This window comes from Arachis hypogaea, chromosome 15, assembly GCF_003086295.3.
Source record: "Arachis hypogaea cultivar Tifrunner chromosome 15, arahy.Tifrunner.gnm2.J5K5, whole genome shotgun sequence".
Lineage (NCBI taxonomy): Eukaryota > Viridiplantae > Streptophyta > Magnoliopsida > Fabales > Fabaceae > Arachis > Arachis hypogaea.
This window is the reverse complement of record NC_092050.1, coordinates 103,777,717-103,794,845: the sequence shown is the minus strand read 5'-3', so window position 1 is coordinate 103,794,845 and position 17,129 is coordinate 103,777,717. Positions and strand designations below refer to the sequence as shown.

At 33.9% G+C, this 17,129-nt stretch overlaps 1 protein-coding gene across 1 annotated transcript; it reads right to left on the bottom strand.

Moving 5' to 3' along the window:
* Positions 1-4,660: 4,660 nt before the first annotated feature.
* Positions 4,661-5,906, bottom strand: LOC140179277 (uncharacterized). Its single transcript, XM_072217985.1, has 2 exons — positions 5,563-5,906; positions 4,661-5,354 (listed from the first exon to the last, which is right to left on the bottom strand). Exons 1-2 carry the CDS (start codon positions 5,904-5,906, stop codon positions 4,661-4,663), a joined length of 1,038 nt encoding a protein of 345 aa, XP_072074086.1.
* Positions 5,907-17,129: the final 11,223 nt, after the last annotated feature.

Sequence of the window (17,129 nt, the reverse complement as noted above, 5' to 3'; positions counted from 1 at the left end):
GAGGAGGCTTCTTTAGCACTGCCGGATGCAGCTTGCATTCCAGTTAAGCTCTGAGAAATCATATTGACTTACTGAGTCAATATTTTGTTCTGAGCCAATATGGCATTCAGAGTATCAATCTCAAGAACTCCTTTCTTCTGAGTTGTCCCATTATTCATAGGATTTCTTTTAGAAGTGTACATGAACTAGTTATTTGCAACCATCTCAATGAGTTCCTGGGCTTCTGCAGGCGTCTTCTTCAGATGAAGAGATCCACCAGCAGAGTGGTCCAATGACATCTTGGACAATTCAGACAGACCATCATAGAATATACATAAGATGCTCTATTCTGAAAACATGTCAGAAGAACACCTTCTGATCAATTGCTTGTATCTTTCCCAACCTTCATAGAGGGATTCACCTTCCTTCTGTCTAAAGGTTTGGACTTCCACTCTAAGCTTGCTCAACTTTTGAGGTGAAAAAATTTGGCCAATAAGGCATTGACCAACTTTTCCCAAGAGTTCAGGCTATCTTTAGGTTGTGAGACCAACCATGTCCTAGCTCTGTCTCTTACAGCAAAGGGGAAAAGCACAAGCCTGTAGACCTCAGGATTAACCCCATTGGTCTTAACAGTGTCACAGATTTGCAAGAATTCAGCTAAAAACTGATGAGGATCTTCCAATGAAAGTCCATGAAACTTGCAATTCTGCTGCATTAGAGAAACTAATTGAGGCTTAAGCTCAAAATTGTTTGCTCCAATTGTAGGAATTGAGATACTTCTGCCATAGAAGTCAGAAGAGGGTGCAATAAAGTCACCAAGCATCTTCCTTGCATATCTACCATTGTTGTTATTTTCGGCTACCATAACTACTTCTTTTTCGAAAATTTCTGTTAGGTCCTCCCCAGAGTTTTGTGCTTTAGCTTCTCTTAGCTTCCTCTTTAGAGTCCTTTCAGGTTCAGGATCAGCTTCAACAAGAATGTTCTTATCCTTGTTCCTACTCATATGAAAAAGAAGAGAACAGAAAAGAAGAGGAATCCTCTATGTCACAGTATAGAGATTCCTTTATGTGAGTAGAAGAATAGAAGAGTAGAATGAAGAAGGGAGAAATTCGAACACAGAGAGGGGGAGAGGGTTCGAATTTTAATTTATAAGAAAAGAAAAATATTTTTGTTTTTATTTTAATTATTAGTTAGAATTTGAAATTTTAAGAAGAGAAATAAAATTAAATTAAAATTTAAAACAATTAGTTAATTAAAAAGAATTTTGAAAAAGGGGTTAGTAGTTTTCGAAAATTAGAGAGAGAGAAAAGTAGTGCTAGGTGATTTTGAAAAGAATAAGAAATAGTAAACTTTTTTTTTAAAATTAAACAAACAAATCAAGTGGTTAATTGAAAAAGATTTGAAAATCAATTTTGAAAAGATAAGAAGTTAGAAAAGGATTTGAAATTAAGTTTTGAAAAAGATATGATTGAAATTTATTTTGAAAAAGATTTGAAAAAGAAATTAAAAAGATTTGATTTTTGGAATTGAAGTTGATTACTTGACTAACAAGAAACTAAAAGATATTATTCTAGAATTTAAAGATTGATCCTTTCTTGATAGGCAAGTAACAACTTGAAAATTTTTTTTGAATCAAAACATTTAATGTTAGCATTAATTTCGAAAATATGAAATAAAAATAAGAAAAAGATTTTGAAAATAAATTTTAAAATTTTCGAAAAATATGAAAGAAAAAATGAGAAAAGATTTGATTTTGAAAAAGATTTGAAAAAGATAGAATTTTTAAATTGAAAATTTGACTTAACTAACAAGAAACAACTAAATTTTAAAACTTTTTGCCTCAATCAATTCAAAATTTCAAAATTTAAGAGCAAAATAAGGGAGAGATATTATTTTTTATTTTTGAATTTTTAATGAGGAGAGAGAAAAATAATAAAAAGACCAAAAACATAAAAATTTAAGATCAAAACAAAAATGCATGCAAGAACACTTTGAATGTCAAGATGAACACCAAGAACACTTTGAAGATCATGATGAACATCAAGAACATATTTTTGAAATTTTTTAAGAAAAGAAAGGCATGCAAGACACCAAACTTAGAACTTTTTGACTTTTAAACACAATGAATTCGAAAATGCACAAGAAAAACAAGAAAAGACACAAAACAAGAAAATTTAAAGATCAAACAAGGAAAATCATCAAGAACAACTTGAAGATCAATGAAGAACACAATGCATATATTTTCGAAAATTAAAGAAAAATTAAAACATGCAATTGACACTAAACTTAAAATTTGACACTAGACTCAAACAAGAAACACAAATTTTTTTTTATTTTTATGATTTTATTAAATTTTTTTGTATTTTTTTCGAAATTAAAAATATAAAGCTTAAACATAAAATAAAATTACCCAATCTAAGCAACAAGATGAATCGTCAGTTGTCCAAACTCGAACAATCCCCGGCAATGGCGCCACAAACTTGGTGCATAAAATTGTGATTCACACTTTTCACAACTCCGGTGCAACTAACCAGCAAGTGCACTGGGTCATCCAAGTAATACCTTACGTGAGTAAGGGTCGATCCCACGGAGATTGTCGGCTTGAAGCAAGCTATGGTCATCCTTGTAAATCTCAGTCAGGCGGATTCAAATGGTTATGAGGTTTAAATAATTAAAAGATAAATAAAGACATAAGATAAAATAAAGTTACTTATGTAATTCACTGGTGGGAATTTCAGATAAGCGTATGGAGATGCTTTGTTGCTTCTGAACCTCTGCTTTCCTATTGCCTTCTTTCAACCATGCGTTACTTCCTTCCATGGCAAGCTGTAAGATCCTCTCAGTGAAAATGGTCCTCTACGGTTTCTGCACGGCTAATCAACTGTCAGATTTCTCGTCTTGGATGAAAAATACCAGGTACAGCTATTGCATGGCTAATCATCTGTCGGTTCCTGCTAGCGTCGGAATAGGATCCATTGATCCTTTTGCACACTGTCACTTGCGCCCAACATTCGCAGGTTTGAAGCTCTTTACAATCATCCCTTCCCGGATCCTACTCGGAATACCACAGACAAGGTTTAGACTTTCCGGATCCCAGGAATGCTGCTAATGATTCTAGCCTACACCACGAAGATACTAATCTCACGGACTCGGTCCGTGTATTAGATATCCAAGAGAATATACTCTGGCTGCCGTCCAATGACTACGTTGAACATCATGTAGACCGCTTTGTGGTTGTCAGGCACGCGGATCTTGGCTAAGCGAGTAACAAAGATTGGGTGATTGTCACGGGTCAACCCTTCATTCTGACTTAACTGAATTAAGTACAAGAGTATATATCTTGGAGAAGAAGTAGGCATGAATTGAATAGAAAAACAGTAGTAATTGCATTAATTCATGAAGAACAGCAGAGCTCCACACCTTAATCTATGTGGTGTAGAAACTCCACCGTTAAAAATACATAAGAGAAAGATCTAGGCATGGCCGTGAGGCCAGCCCCCAAATGTGTACAATACTATGATAGCCCCCGAATACAATAGTAAAAAGTGCTATTTATACTAAACTAGTTACTAGGGATTACAGAAAATAAGTAACTAAGTGCAGATAATGCAGAAATCCACTTCCGGGGCCCACTTGGTGTGTGCTTGTGCTAAGCATTGAAGTTTTTTCATGCTTAGGCTGTTCCTGGAGTTAAACGCCAGCTTTGGTGACAATTTGGGCGTTTAACTCCAATTCTGGTGCCAGTTTGGGCGTTTTACGCCAAGATGTTTTAGGCTGAGTTTGAACGCCAGTTTGGACCATCAAATCTCGGGCAAAGTATGAACTATTATATATTGCTGAAAAGCCCAGGATGTCTACTTTCCAACGCAATTGAGAGCACGCTAATTGGGATTCCGTAGCTGTAGAAAATTCATTTCGAGTGCAGCAGGGTCAGAATCCAACAGCATTTGCAGTCCTTTTTCAGCCTCTGAATCAGATTTTTTTGCTTAGGTCCCTCAATTTCAGTTAGAAAATACCTGAAATCACAGAAAAATACACAAACTCATAGTAAAATCCAGAAATATGATTTTTGAATAAAAACTAATAAAAATATAATAAAAAATAATTAAAACATACTAAAAACTATGTAAAAACAATGCCAAAAGGGTATAAATTATCCGCTCATCAATGCACAATACCATGTAATTCACAAAAGTGATCGAATTCATTAGAAAAATATTCTTCACCTCGATCACTACGAAGAACTTTTATTTTCTTATTATGCATATTTTCTACTTCCATTTTATATTTCTTAAACATTTCAAAAGCTTCATCTTTATTTCTAAGCAAATACACCTAAGTAAAATCTAGAACAATCATCAATAAAAGTTATAAAATATCTTTTTTCTCCTTTAGTAATATTGCCATTTAGTTCACAAATATCACTATGAATCAACTCCAATAAATGTGTATTTCTTTCAACTTTAGGAAAAGGTTTCTTAGTAATTTTGGATTGTAAGCAAATATCACATTTCTTATTAAAATCCTTGTTACTAAGATCAATATAGTTATTCTTTTGCATATATTCAATTGATTTGTAATTTAAGTGTGCTAATCTACTATGCCATAAATCACAAGAATCAACAACATACAATAAAACATTCACTTTATTAATACTAAGTTTAAACATGCCTTCAGTACGTTATCCTTTTCCTACGAATATATCATTCTTAAGCAAGATCACTTTATCAGATTTCATTACAACTTTGAATCCTTTCTTACACAAGAGACTAACAGAAACAAAATTTTTTCTCAAATCTAGAACATGAAGTACATTTATTAAACTTAATTTCTTTCCAGATGTAAAATTCAATTCCACGATTCCTTGACCATAAACTTTGGCTGAGTTGTCATTGCCCATTAAGACCTCTCTATTATTAACTTCTTCATATGTTTTGAATTGGTTGCGATCGTTGCAAACGTGAATAGTAGCCCCTGAATCTAACCGCCATTCAAGTAATTTTCCTTGTGTTGCTATGTTAACTTCTGTAACCATGCCAATATGCATGTTTTGTACTTTTTCTGCAACCATAGCAATTAGATCCTTCTCTTCCACTAAGTTGGTCTTTGGTGCTTCCTTTTTCAGAAGTCTACATTCTTTGATATAGTGTCCTTTCTTGTGACAATGATAACACTCTCTTTGTCTCTTCTTATCTTGCTTTGAATCTTTAGAGAACTTTCTTTTCTTCTTATTGGTGTTGTTTTCACCAATATGATTCACTTTAGAAATTTGAGAAAGATACACAACATCATGTTTTTGAGTTTCCTCCTCTATACATATATGCTTTAGTAATTTCTCAATTGTGAAGTCCTCACCGAGATGTAAAAGTTTCTTCCTATAAGCATTCCAAGATGAAGGCAATTTTGAAATAATTGCTCCAACTTGTAATGATTCAGGGATCACCACTTGTAGATCACGAAGTCTACTTATAAGGATTTGTAATTCATGAATTTGATCCATGACAGGCATAGTATCATTCATAATAAATTCAAAATATTTCATCATAAAAAAACTTATTTGTTCCTTGTCATTCGGTATTGTACTTTTCTTCCAAAGATTTCCAAATCTCTAATGGTGATTGAATTGACATGTAGAGATCATAGAGTCGGTCGAATAAAGTATTGAGAATATGACCTCGACATGAAAAAGTATCTTCATCATGTTTCTTCTTCAATTGAACAATCTTTTCTTTCTCTTTCGGTGTGGAATTTTCAGCGGCATTGGCAATTAGTATAGTCTTTGGGTCAATCACGTATTCAAGATTGAGAACTGAAAGAAGAAACATCATCTTGTCTTTCCAACGGTTGAAGTTCGTTCCATCAAAGCGATCTAATTTGACGAACTCTTGATTCATGACCTTGAACGTAGTGTTTTGATCTTGTGCCATCTTCAAGAAATATCTCTAAAAAATTGTTGGGTATATTATTATGAGAAGATGACAAAATCTTATATTTGTGTAGTGGTTTCAGGGCACGATTAGATCACTTTCTTTAGAGAGATATTTGTCCCCACACTTAGTTGCTATAGGGTTGATGACAATACTCTCCTAGGATAAAATAATGAAACCTAAGAATTTTTTAATTAGTAATAGTAAGAAATTCTTAACTCTCTTGAACAAAGAAAATCTCTTAATAGTTGATTAAAATATACACTTAGTACTCCTGTCTCTGAAATAGTGGACAAGGACTTATTTATACATATTGCACGTAGCAATTATGATTAGTTACGTATACAAATGGTTGTGTCTTTTTTATTGCCAATAGATACAATGTTTTGAACATACACAATTCTTAAAGAGTTGTGTCCCTTTAGCCAATAGACACAATGTTTTGAACATACACAATCCTTAAAAGGTTGTGTCCCTTCAACCAAATGCACAACTAGAAAATGGATTAATATAGACAGATTTACAGACAGATTTAGTCTTTATTACAGATGGATTTTTGGTTACCAACGGATTTTGTCCCTTTGTAAAAGCCCCGTCGGAAATTATTTACCGAGGATTTTTTTTCCGTCGAAAAATTACCGACGAATTTTTACCAGTTACCGACGGATTTTCCCTCTGTAAATTCTCCATCCATTTCCCAAAGCTGACGAACTTTCCGACATTTTTTTTGTCGGTAATTACTGACAGATTTTTCTGACAGATTTTCTGTCTGTAATTATAGACGGATTTTCCGTCTGTAATTACAGACAGATTTTCTGACAGATTTTTCGTCTGTAATTTGAACCTTGGAAAATCATCTCACACTCTGATTACAGACAGAAAATCCATTTGTAAATCCGTCAGTAAGGTAAAATAATTTTTTTTATTTTTACAATTACAACAAAATGAATATAAATTTAATACAAATTTTTATCTAATTTGTATTCGAATATTTATAATATTTTAAAATATAAATAAATTCATCGTATTATCAAACTAAAAGAAACGTACTATAAATAAACAAGTCAATATATTTCAAAATATAAACAAAGTGCTGATACATCTATTATAATAACAAGTAACAACCGTACATCAACAAAGTGTATTGATACATCAACTATTGTCCTCTAATTAAGTCAAAATATACAATAAGGTTGCTTAATTAGGTTCTAAAATTAGAACTTCATCTGTACAGAAACCATTCATCATTATTGTGTCCATTGATTCAAACAGTGGGGTCATGAATTGATCCTCTGCCTCAGGCTTCTTTGCCTCCTTATATTTTTCCATTTTTCATCTGTTTCTCAAGTATCAAATTCTGACAAAAATAAAAAAATAGTGACAACATAATCTATATACAGTGTATTCTTCATCTCGAGTAAAAAATTCACAAGTGAAGCTCACCTCAACATCTGGTCTAGTTCCAGTGACTTTCGATTTGGGGCTGCAAGTTTAATAGGAGAAAAAGAGAAAGAACCTGGTGGTGCTTCTTTAATCTTTGCTGAGTCTTGAACTAGAACAGGAGTCTCCTTAATAACTAGTGATGCTTCTTAATAACTAGAAAGTGTACTCCTATACTCGATGACTGTGAATAAAGAAGTTAATTTAAAGCATAAGCCCCTGTAGAAAACAAAATAAAAATAAAGGTGTATTCTTTTCTTTTAAAAAAGCTCAGAGAGAAATGAGAGATTAGCAGAAAAGCAAATACACGGATGATGGATGCATGTAGAAATCAAGTAAGAAAGAAAGATACGAGACGAAAAGAAAGTTGTAGTAGAAGCAATATATAGTCGTATATATGCTCCAAAATAAAAAGCAACAACCCACTGATCTTTCTCCTTCTCTTGAAGCAAACAATTAAGAGTATAAGATGCAAATTACTATATTGGAATTCTCTGAGACGGATGCCATGTTGATGCAAGTCTTTTTTCTTTAACAAATTATATATAGGTTGCATCTCATATTATTAAGCTTTAACTGGATGGAGTCATGATACGTTCTGTGAAGTTCTAACATGACATACTACACTTAGCTCTTTTCTTAAACACTTCAGCTTATTAGCCCAACTATATATATTTTCTTTGACGGCAAACATCGGTAATCAATAATTAATCTGTTTGAGGGACTATTAATACCCTTAGCAAGAAGCCTTTTTTATATTAATCTTTATAGACACACTATATGGACTATTAATACCCTTAGCAACGGAAGTAGCCAGTGCAAGAAGCCTAAATATTCACCACAAGAAACAAGATATCATAAATCAGATGAAAAAACCTATAACTCAAAAAGGTTGAGTTATATCCACTAATTTTTCTAACAATTTATTTTCTCCTTTCAAATGTACTATACTAAAGGAGAAGGCATAACAAATCTGAAAGAATATGAATAAGAAAAAGAACTTGGTTAATTCCTAAAGGGACATTCAAAACTCACCTAATTTCAGTTTTTTCATCCAATGTAGCTATCCTAAACAAACTAGCCATAAGGAAATTCAAGTAGTTCCAAAATTCTGAAACACTCTTACTAACAACTTTTTTATACAAAAAATCCGTAAAGATAGCCATCTGAAGGAAACTAAACAAAAGATAAAAGACCAATGTGATTTCACATATATAATTAGAATGCCAGAATAGACCTCTACTCTATATATTTAACATAGATGACATCATGTCTTACAATTAGCAAATAGGTTTATATAATAAATTATGAATGATTCATAACCAAGCTAAGAGATGCAACATGCAAATAAATTTACCCTGAAGCAGCAGAAGTTTCGCTATCATTTCCATTTTTGTTAACAATGAGAAATACTGCAGCAAAGAGCAACCTCAAAATCCCCTCTTCTACTAGATTCACATCCATAAGTATTTTCAAAGATCTATTCATCAATAAAACTAGAAAGTGAATTTCATTAGATAATTTTTGCTGTTAAAAATGCTAAATATTACATAAGCACAGCGATGTAATCCATCTCAACTTGAACTTCACTATTATTGAAACAATTTAATGAACGACAATATAATTCAATGTAAACTAATGTACTCCAACAAAGTTTTCTTTTATGATAAAGTGGAATTTTATCAACATGAAAAGAAGTATATATAACGATAAGAAACAAGACTAAACGAGATCAAACAAGAGTATACCAATGAAGCAAAGCTTTTAAATCTCTCAACATATTGGAGGAGAAAATTCCTTTGTAAAGATCATGTGCTTTACACCAAAAGAAGTCAAACACCTAATCTTATCCTACGAACCTTGCTTGTCAATGAAAATTATATTTTGCACTAAAAAGCATTATATTTTTTAACCCAAACTGCATATAGCACAATTACAGGAAATAGCTGCACTAAGAAGCCTACAAATATCCAGCATATTACTTATAATTCATCCTACTTAGTACTTCTGTCCAGGCAGCAGACCTGACTATCCTTGGACTTCTAAATTTTCAGATAGCCTTGTCTATAGTCCAAACCCTCTTAGTGTAACAAAAAGTGAGATTCAAGATGTTGAAAGATTCGAAAAATGCTTCAAGAACATGTAGATATTTATTATAAGTAAGCTAGCTCCTTACCGAGAGAGGACTTTATATTATGTGTTTATGTACGAGTTAAAAATACATATTATATTGTACCCCAAAACAAAAAAACAAATCATATTTTCAAACAGCAGTGATCACACCATTACACCCTACCCATTTGGTTATCCATACTAATGCTAAAGTCTGAAAAAACCTAGTGCTATAATTAAGTCCTCTCTAGAGGAAAGCTCCATAGCCATTTAGCTTCCTAGACCAAGTTTATGCACACTACATTTCCAAGTAACACAACCTTCATGCCTTTGGTCAACGTCAAACAACCTAAAAATAAAATGACATCTAATCCACTGTGTTGCCCCGCACCTCACCAACCTTTTGACCCATCATCTGTCCATGTGAATTGCCACCACAGATAAAATACTAAATTATAATGCAGAAACTGAAATAGCATAAATGTCCACCCTAGAATATTTCCTACATTTCTGCAAAGCACTATCCCACCTTGAAATAGTGCTGCACAAAGCATCCATGAACACATGCAACATATCATAACTCAAAACTACAAATTTAAAATATACTATGCCTATTAGATCAATGTCTAAACTTTGGCCTACTTACCTTTCTATTTCATCAAATTTAAAGTAGTCTAGTGCTATTTGTAACTGACGAATGCAAGAAACTTTGACATCCCATCCTGAAAAAGAAGGAAATAAATAATAATGAAGCTAAAACTATGTTTAAGAAACTCTAACCACCACCCTATTATACAAACCTTATCCAAACTTCAAAAAATAAAACAAATAAATATCCCATCCAAAGTTTATTTTACTCTAATCAGGGTTATTCTAATTTAACAGAAAACCATATGGTTTCAACAGTAAAAGAACACATAGATACATCCCCCTTTACTCTCTCTCTCTCTCTCTCTCTCTCTCTTTTACATGCAAAGCATCATGGGAGGTTAAAATGAATTTTCCTTTTCTTTTTGGTTTTTGTAACACTCACCATTTTCTGACCACAATCGATGTGCCTCTTCAGTGCCTTCATACAGAAGAACTCTGTCCAAAATTTCAACTTTCCAAGGAGAAAACCTTTTCATTGTTTTAATACTTGAAGTAAACAAAATTGCATTGCAGCCAGAGGTTTGTCTTGAGACCTGCCAAATCATATAAGCCAATAAAACTAATCAGCATTTGCAATCTTTGCATGAAATGCATACCTATTATACCAAACAGAAAATAAAAGCATAAACCAAACAGACCCAAAAAGTGAAAATCAAATTCATTTGCAGTATGTATACCAAAAACAAAAACACCTTCAAAAAGAAAAAAGGAAATAAATCATGTTCCTTATTAATTTGAAACCAACCTTAATGTGGCAGTGACATTATACTTGGGCAGCATCCTGCCACCAAAATAACCAGGTCAGTAACCAATTCCTATTTGACAAATCCATAGAATCAATCAGTGCACTAACCTGATATCTTTCATGAAAAGCTATTTGGGCTTTTCCACCAAACTTGATATCATCTCGGAGTATCTGCTCCTCACTCCTCAGCCAAGTAGGTCATAGACAAAGTTAATTTCATTTTCCATTAATATTTAAGCTGAAAAGAAGGTCATAAAACAAAAAGAGAAAAAAGTGAACCTTTCAATATTCTATCTTATCATATCACCTAACTACTTCTACAACTTCCAAATCACAGAAGAGAGAATAATATTGCAATAAATAATCCTAATACTATAATTTCTCCATAGATAAATTTATCTGCTGCAATAAGTGATTAAGAGAAGCCATAATCTAGAAGTTCAATTCCATTCTATATCTATAAGAGTTCAACGAATTTTACTGTATTGCTAGAACACTGATTAATTAAGAATGTGCAATTCTAGGGTCCAAAAACAATTAACCAAGATGAATGATTGAAAGCAATGCATTTATCCACACACAAAAAAAATCACAAATAGAGTAGAATCATGGAACAAGCTCAGAACAGGTGATAGAATCCCTAAGCTAGAAATTAAAAACATTTAAATAGAAGAAAGAGAATGGAAAGGGCAAAATTACCATCTGTTTCGAGATACCAGCATGTGATAGAAACTACAACAGGAACAAGAAGCTCAATCAGCATCAACAACAACAAGAAGAAAGAAACTGCGAAGAAAAATTGATAAATCTAAAATTGGCCCAGAAAAATTGAACCTTAAGCAACAGAATCACTAGGAGGGGGTTCGTGCGACGCAAGGGATGATAGAGAGAGATCATGTGGAAGACGCCGATAACTCAGAGGAACAACCGAACAATGGCAGCAGAGGCGGCGGCGGAGGAGGAGGAGGAACGGAAGAGAGCGTGACGGAGAAGATTCATTGGAAAAAGAAGAATTAATTGCATGAAATTAAAAATCTAACCTCCAAACTTTGGCTAAATTAGCGGATTGCAGGATTGGATTTGAAAGGAGAGACGCGAGCAACACACTGAGAAGATCCGGGAAGGGGTGTGACGGAGCTTCTGTGCAACTGAACCAAAGCTGAGATTCTCCGCTGATGGAGGATTTGGAAGGGATGAGTGTGGAGATTTGTAGAAGTATCGTGATTGAAACGGTGAGCTTTTCGGTCACCACCCTTATTTTAATATTTTTCGACGAAAAATTTTAAATTATAGACGGATTTTCTGTCTGTAATAATTTAATAAAACGCACATTTTGTCTATTTAATTACAGACAGATTTTTCCGCATGTAACCATTTTCTATGAAAAAATTAATTTTTTCAACAGAATTATCGACGGATTCTCTTTTCCGTCTGTAATTTATACTAATTCATTTTTTTGTTTTCCGAAATTTTTTTTTCTAAAATTCCGTCTGTATTTTCGTGGAATAAAATCCGTCGAAAATATCCATCTGTAATAACTAGTTTTATAGTAGTGATGGTACTAAACGATTAGTAACCATTTATTAATATTAATAATAATATCAATAATATTAATAATATTAATTAATCAAATTTGTAAATACCCTTCAGTTTGGTTTAGAGGGAAATAAATTTCATAAATTTAAAAAAGATATATATACAATTTTTAATCAGGACAATTGCATAATATCTGCACTAAAATGTTTTATATACATAAATTGTTTTTAAAAATTATATTTTTTAATCAAAATTTCAGTAATTGACGTTGAAGGAAGCAACCTGACAATTTAAACCGCTGCTCCTTGCAATGCAGCTGAAGATTAAAATGGGACTAAAAGGTCCATAAAGGGTGATGCAATGAGCTCATATTTTGGGTGCAACCATTATTAATTTCCTGACAATTTCGGCAATCTTCAGTGTTATTAGGGATGTAAACTTATGAAGCATTGATTGCTTCGTTGAAAACTTTGCATTTGATAGTAGCACATAGAGCTAGCTAGTTCTCTGGGGTAATTCTTCGCCCCCGACCATTAATTATTTCCATTAATTATTTTCATTGGCCATTCCAGGTTCATTTTGGTACAAGCTTTTGGTGTTTTGGTTATGTACCTATAGAAAGAAATATACATAGTCAGAGACGTTTTTTGGTGTCATGTATAAAAGTAGGAGAAGATCTTCTCAATTTTTTTTTCAATTATTTAGTATAATTTTTTATTAATTAATATCTTTTTTTTATATATTTTTTTATTTCACTTAAAAAAATGTAAGGTGAAATATTACATTATATCAAATAATTGAAAAAAAAATAATCCATTTTTTATAAAAATATTGTTTTTGACTTTTTATTGTCAAGTTTTATAAAAGTCTTTAAAATAGTCATAAGTTTAATTTTTACTAATTTTATTACTAATATTTTAAATATATTTTAATTAGAATTTATCTATCTTGCACGGACAGACATAAAGAGAGCAAGTGGAGGTCTTGGCATGAATGTATCCGATGGTAATACTGGAAAACAGAGTGCTTAGGGTCATGGCCAAGACTCAGAAAGCTGTGTTCAAGAATCAAAATAAGCTTAACTAGGAAAGGCAATGATATCATCTGGATTCTAAGTTCCTTAGGATGCCAACATCTCTGAGTTTCAATGGATAGTGAGATGACAAAACTATTCAGAAGAAAAAAGCTACTAAGTCCCGCTCATCTGATTTTAACTAAGCTTCATTTGAAACTTAGAAATTTATTGTATCTTAATTTTCCTTTTATCCTATTGTGTTTTTAGTTGCTTGGGGACAAGCAACGGTTTAAGTTTGGTGTTGTGATGAGCGGATATTTTATACGCTTTTTGACATCATTTTCATATAATTTTTATTGTGTTTTATTTAGTTTTTATTGAGTTTTTATAGGTTTTAGTGTTAAATTCATATTTTTGGATTCTACTATGGGTTTTTGTGTTTTTATACAATTTCAGGTATTTTCTAACTGAAATTGAGGAGTTGGAGCAGAAGTCTGATTCAGAGACATTGAAAGCACTGCAGATGCTGTCCAAATCTGACCTACCTGCATTCGGAAGAGCTTTTCTGGAGCTACAGAAGCCCCAATGGAGCGCTCTCAATGGCTATGGAAAGCTGACTTCCAGAGCTTTACAACAATATATAATAGTCCATACTTTGCTTCGGATTAGAAGGCCCAGAACTGGCATCCAACGCTAGTTTCCTGCCCCTTCCAGGCGTCCAAAGCCCAAAGAGCAGAGCCCAGCGTCCAAAGGCCTAGAGAGGACCCCCTAGCTAGCGTTCCACGCCCAAGGAGCCTCATAGCACGTGTATCACATCAAAGCTCAGCCCAAACACTCACCAAGTGGGCCCCAGAAGTGGATTTTATCACTAAATAGACTGTTTTACCCTTTCTGTGTAATCTTTAGTCATTGACCTAGTATTTAAAGAACCTTTTACACCTCTCACCGAGGGAGGTCTGCCATATTTTCATTTACTTTGTGTTTTTACTTTCAGTATGAGTTTCTAAACCTCCTAGGTTGAGGGGAGGAGCCCTGCTGAGTCCTATGAATTCATAAAAGTATTATTATTTCTTCTTTGATCCGTGTTTGATCTATCTCTAAGATGTATATTCTGATCTTCATCGTGGTGAATAGGATGATCTAACCAATTAGCTCTATTCATCACATTAAGACGAACGTACCTGACAAACACCCGCGTCTACTTGGGTTCATGTGAGTACCTGGAAGAAAAGCACGAGCCAACAACTATGTTTATACATCTCTCAGACGGTTAATCAACGACTTCGTTGGAAACTTCTCGTGACACCAGTTTAACCGATCTCTGGGGAGATTAAGTGTCCGTGGTATAGATTAGAATCCAAAGAAGCAGCGTTCTCTGATCCGGAAGATTCGACTTTGTCTATGGAGTTTTGAGTAGGATCGCCAAGAGAATGGACTGCTATGCGCTTCACCCTTCGACAGATTGAGTAACCACGGCCAATGGCCACGGCCATGTTCATTCTGTAGCAGAGGAGATCAATGACCACGGACAATGGCTTTGATCACTTACAGCTTGCCATAGAAGAAGATCATTCACAAGCAAAGAAGACAGTAGTACCAGAGTTCATTCAGAAAGACAAAGCAACTCCAACTCTCAACTCTATTCCTATTACTGAAAACACTTGTTTTACAAATACAAATTATGAATAGTTTGCTCTAATCCAACAAACTTCTGATCTGCCTGACTAAGACCTGCAAGACAACCATAGCTTACTTCATGCCACAATCCTCGTGGGATCGACCCTGACTCGCTCAGGTATTACTTGGACAACCCAGTGCACTTGCTGGTACTACTGTTGTATGAAATAGTGTGGGTTTTGTGTACACGCGCACCAGTGACTATTGACAGAGCTATCATGATTCGTTGCATTATGATTGGAACTGAGGTAGAAGTACATGAGATGATTCCTCAAGAACTGTACATGGTAGTTGAGAAGCCTCACACCAATGCCAGGTTGGCATTCTCCTACCTCATCTGTCATCTATGCAATTCAGCTGGAATTGTCATAAATGGAGATATCTCCAATAGGGAGGATAAGCCCATCACTAAGAAACGGATGGAGCAAACCAGAGAGTATGCACAAGAGCCTGTGCATCTGCCTCATCATGAGATCCCTGAGATGCCTCAAGGGATGTATTTTCCTCCCCAAAGCTATTGGGATCAATGGCAAACTTCTCTTGGAGAATTGAGCACTAACATGGAGCAATTGAGGATGGAGCATCAAGGACATGCCACCACCCTCAATGAAATATGTAAAACCTGGTCAAACCGTAATTAATTAAATAATAAATTAAATATGAGCGAATATGGTTAGAAAATTTAGCAATCGAAATTTGGTAATCTAAATATGATATTTGGATTCAGTGAATTTTTCCGAGTCAGAAAACGTAGTTTTCTGCGTAAAAATGCGCAGTAGAATTTTGACCGGCAGTATCGACTGAGATCTGTCTGGTACTGCAACTAAGAAAGTTAATTATAAGTAAATAAGGATAATAAATTAGGGTTTATAATTAGAGAAGATAGAAATATTTAAAATGCAATTTAAAACTCTAATCTTAAAGGTTTTGGCCCAAAATTGGGCCAACGGATAAAAATAAGTAAACCAGGCCCAAGACCCAACATATATAAACATTAGTTATAAGCATTTCAGCTCATTTACCCTAAAGAAAAGGGTTTGGGGCGCAACTTTGGTGAAGAGAGAAGAGAGGAGAAAACCTACTCCTTGTTCCAACTTTAAATCACCATAACTTGAGTTACAGAACTCCGATTGACGAGTCGTTTGTGGCCACGCATCGCTCTTCTCATCCTCTACAATTCTATCTGAGTTTTGTGGTGAGTAATCTACTGACCTCTGCCCATTTTTCATTTTCCTCTTTAAATTCGAATTTGGTTTGGGTTTTGAGGAAATCTTATGATTTTGGTTGTTTAGGGGTGCTATAATATGAGCCATTGGTGATATTCATCACAAAATTTCGTGGATTAAGGTAAAGAACCCTCTAACCCTTGTGATTTATCATTTTCATGAACCTTAGGTTAATGTATATATGTGAAATTGGTTATGTTAGTGTATTTGGTGATTTTTGTGCACAATTGGGAGGTTGGTGTTACTTGAGGAGCTTTGGTGAGACTTGGAGCTAAGAGTTGGTGGAGACTTCAAAGAAGAAGCTCAATTATTTTAGCTACAAGAGGTATGGTTTAAGTTTCATTTAAGTACCGTGTAGTGTGATGAGAATTCCTAGGCTAGATGCCCCTAGGATTAAGTTTGGATTGTGTGAATAGTTGGTACTAATATGCATAGTTGATATGTAATGTAAATTAATGATTGGATTGAAAATTGTGTGAATTTGTATGTATGGTGTGTTAAGAATTTGATGAATTGAATAATGAATATTGGTTTGTGGACTATGCATTTAAATTGTAAATTTGGGCCGGAGGCCGTGAATTTTGGGCCGGAGGCCAAAAAGAGGTAAGGAAGGTAAGTTGATATGAGTATTGTGTGATGATATAAGTGATTGGATGGATTTAGATATTGAATGTGTGAATAATTGGTTTGGTTATTGAATAATAATGTTTGAGGAATTGAGGTGTGGAATTTGATAGTATTTGGGTGAAATTGTGTAGAGGAGGTAGGTTTTGTTTGGTTGAGTGTAATTATGTGAATGTGGTTGGGTTGTGGTCATTTGG

Excerpts from the sequence above, each read along its gene's own strand:
- LOC140179277 (XM_072217985.1), bottom strand. The coding sequence starts at position 5,906 with ATGGCACAAGATCAAAACACTACGTTCAAGGTCATGAATCAAGAGTTC. Across the intron at positions 5,355-5,562 it reads TGGAAATCTTTGGAAGAAAA|GAAGAAACTTTTACATCTCG; the intron begins GTACAATACCGA and ends GAATGCTTATAG.